At 69.9% G+C, this 219-nt stretch overlaps 1 protein-coding gene across 1 annotated transcript in view; it reads right to left on the bottom strand.

Moving 5' to 3' along the window:
- The window catches only part of CDA (cytidine deaminase), a gene marked incomplete at its 5' end in the record, with an annotated part of 1,258 nt that extends 1,050 nt beyond the window's left edge, over positions 1 to 208 (bottom strand). The window contains one exon of the mRNA XM_010149140.1: positions 99 to 208. Coding sequence (XP_010147442.1) covers positions 99 to 208 — 110 coding nt within the window. The remainder of the gene's footprint in view (positions 1 to 98) is intronic.
- Between the last annotated feature and the right edge of the window lie 11 nt (positions 209 to 219).

The following is a 219-nucleotide window of genomic DNA, read 5'->3' as shown; positions in this document are numbered from 1 at the left end:
AGGCTGCTGCGGCCGGAGCTGCCCCTTGGGCACAGCGGGGTCTTCCCGCTGCTCCCCCCGGCCTTCCCTGGCTGTCCCGGCTCTCGGCACGCTCTTACCTGGCGATGGCCATGGCCCTGAAGCTGGTGTGTCCCTCGGAGATGGCCTTCTGGATGGCCGTGCGCTCGGCGCACACCCCGAGGCTGTAGCAGGCGTTTTCCACGTTGCACCCTGCGGGGA

Source organism: Eurypyga helias, unplaced genomic scaffold (genome assembly GCF_000690775.1).
Source record: "Eurypyga helias isolate BGI_N326 unplaced genomic scaffold, ASM69077v1 scaffold43033, whole genome shotgun sequence".
NCBI lineage: Eukaryota > Metazoa > Chordata > Aves > Eurypygiformes > Eurypygidae > Eurypyga > Eurypyga helias.
This window is presented reverse-complemented; position numbering and strand designations above follow the sequence as displayed.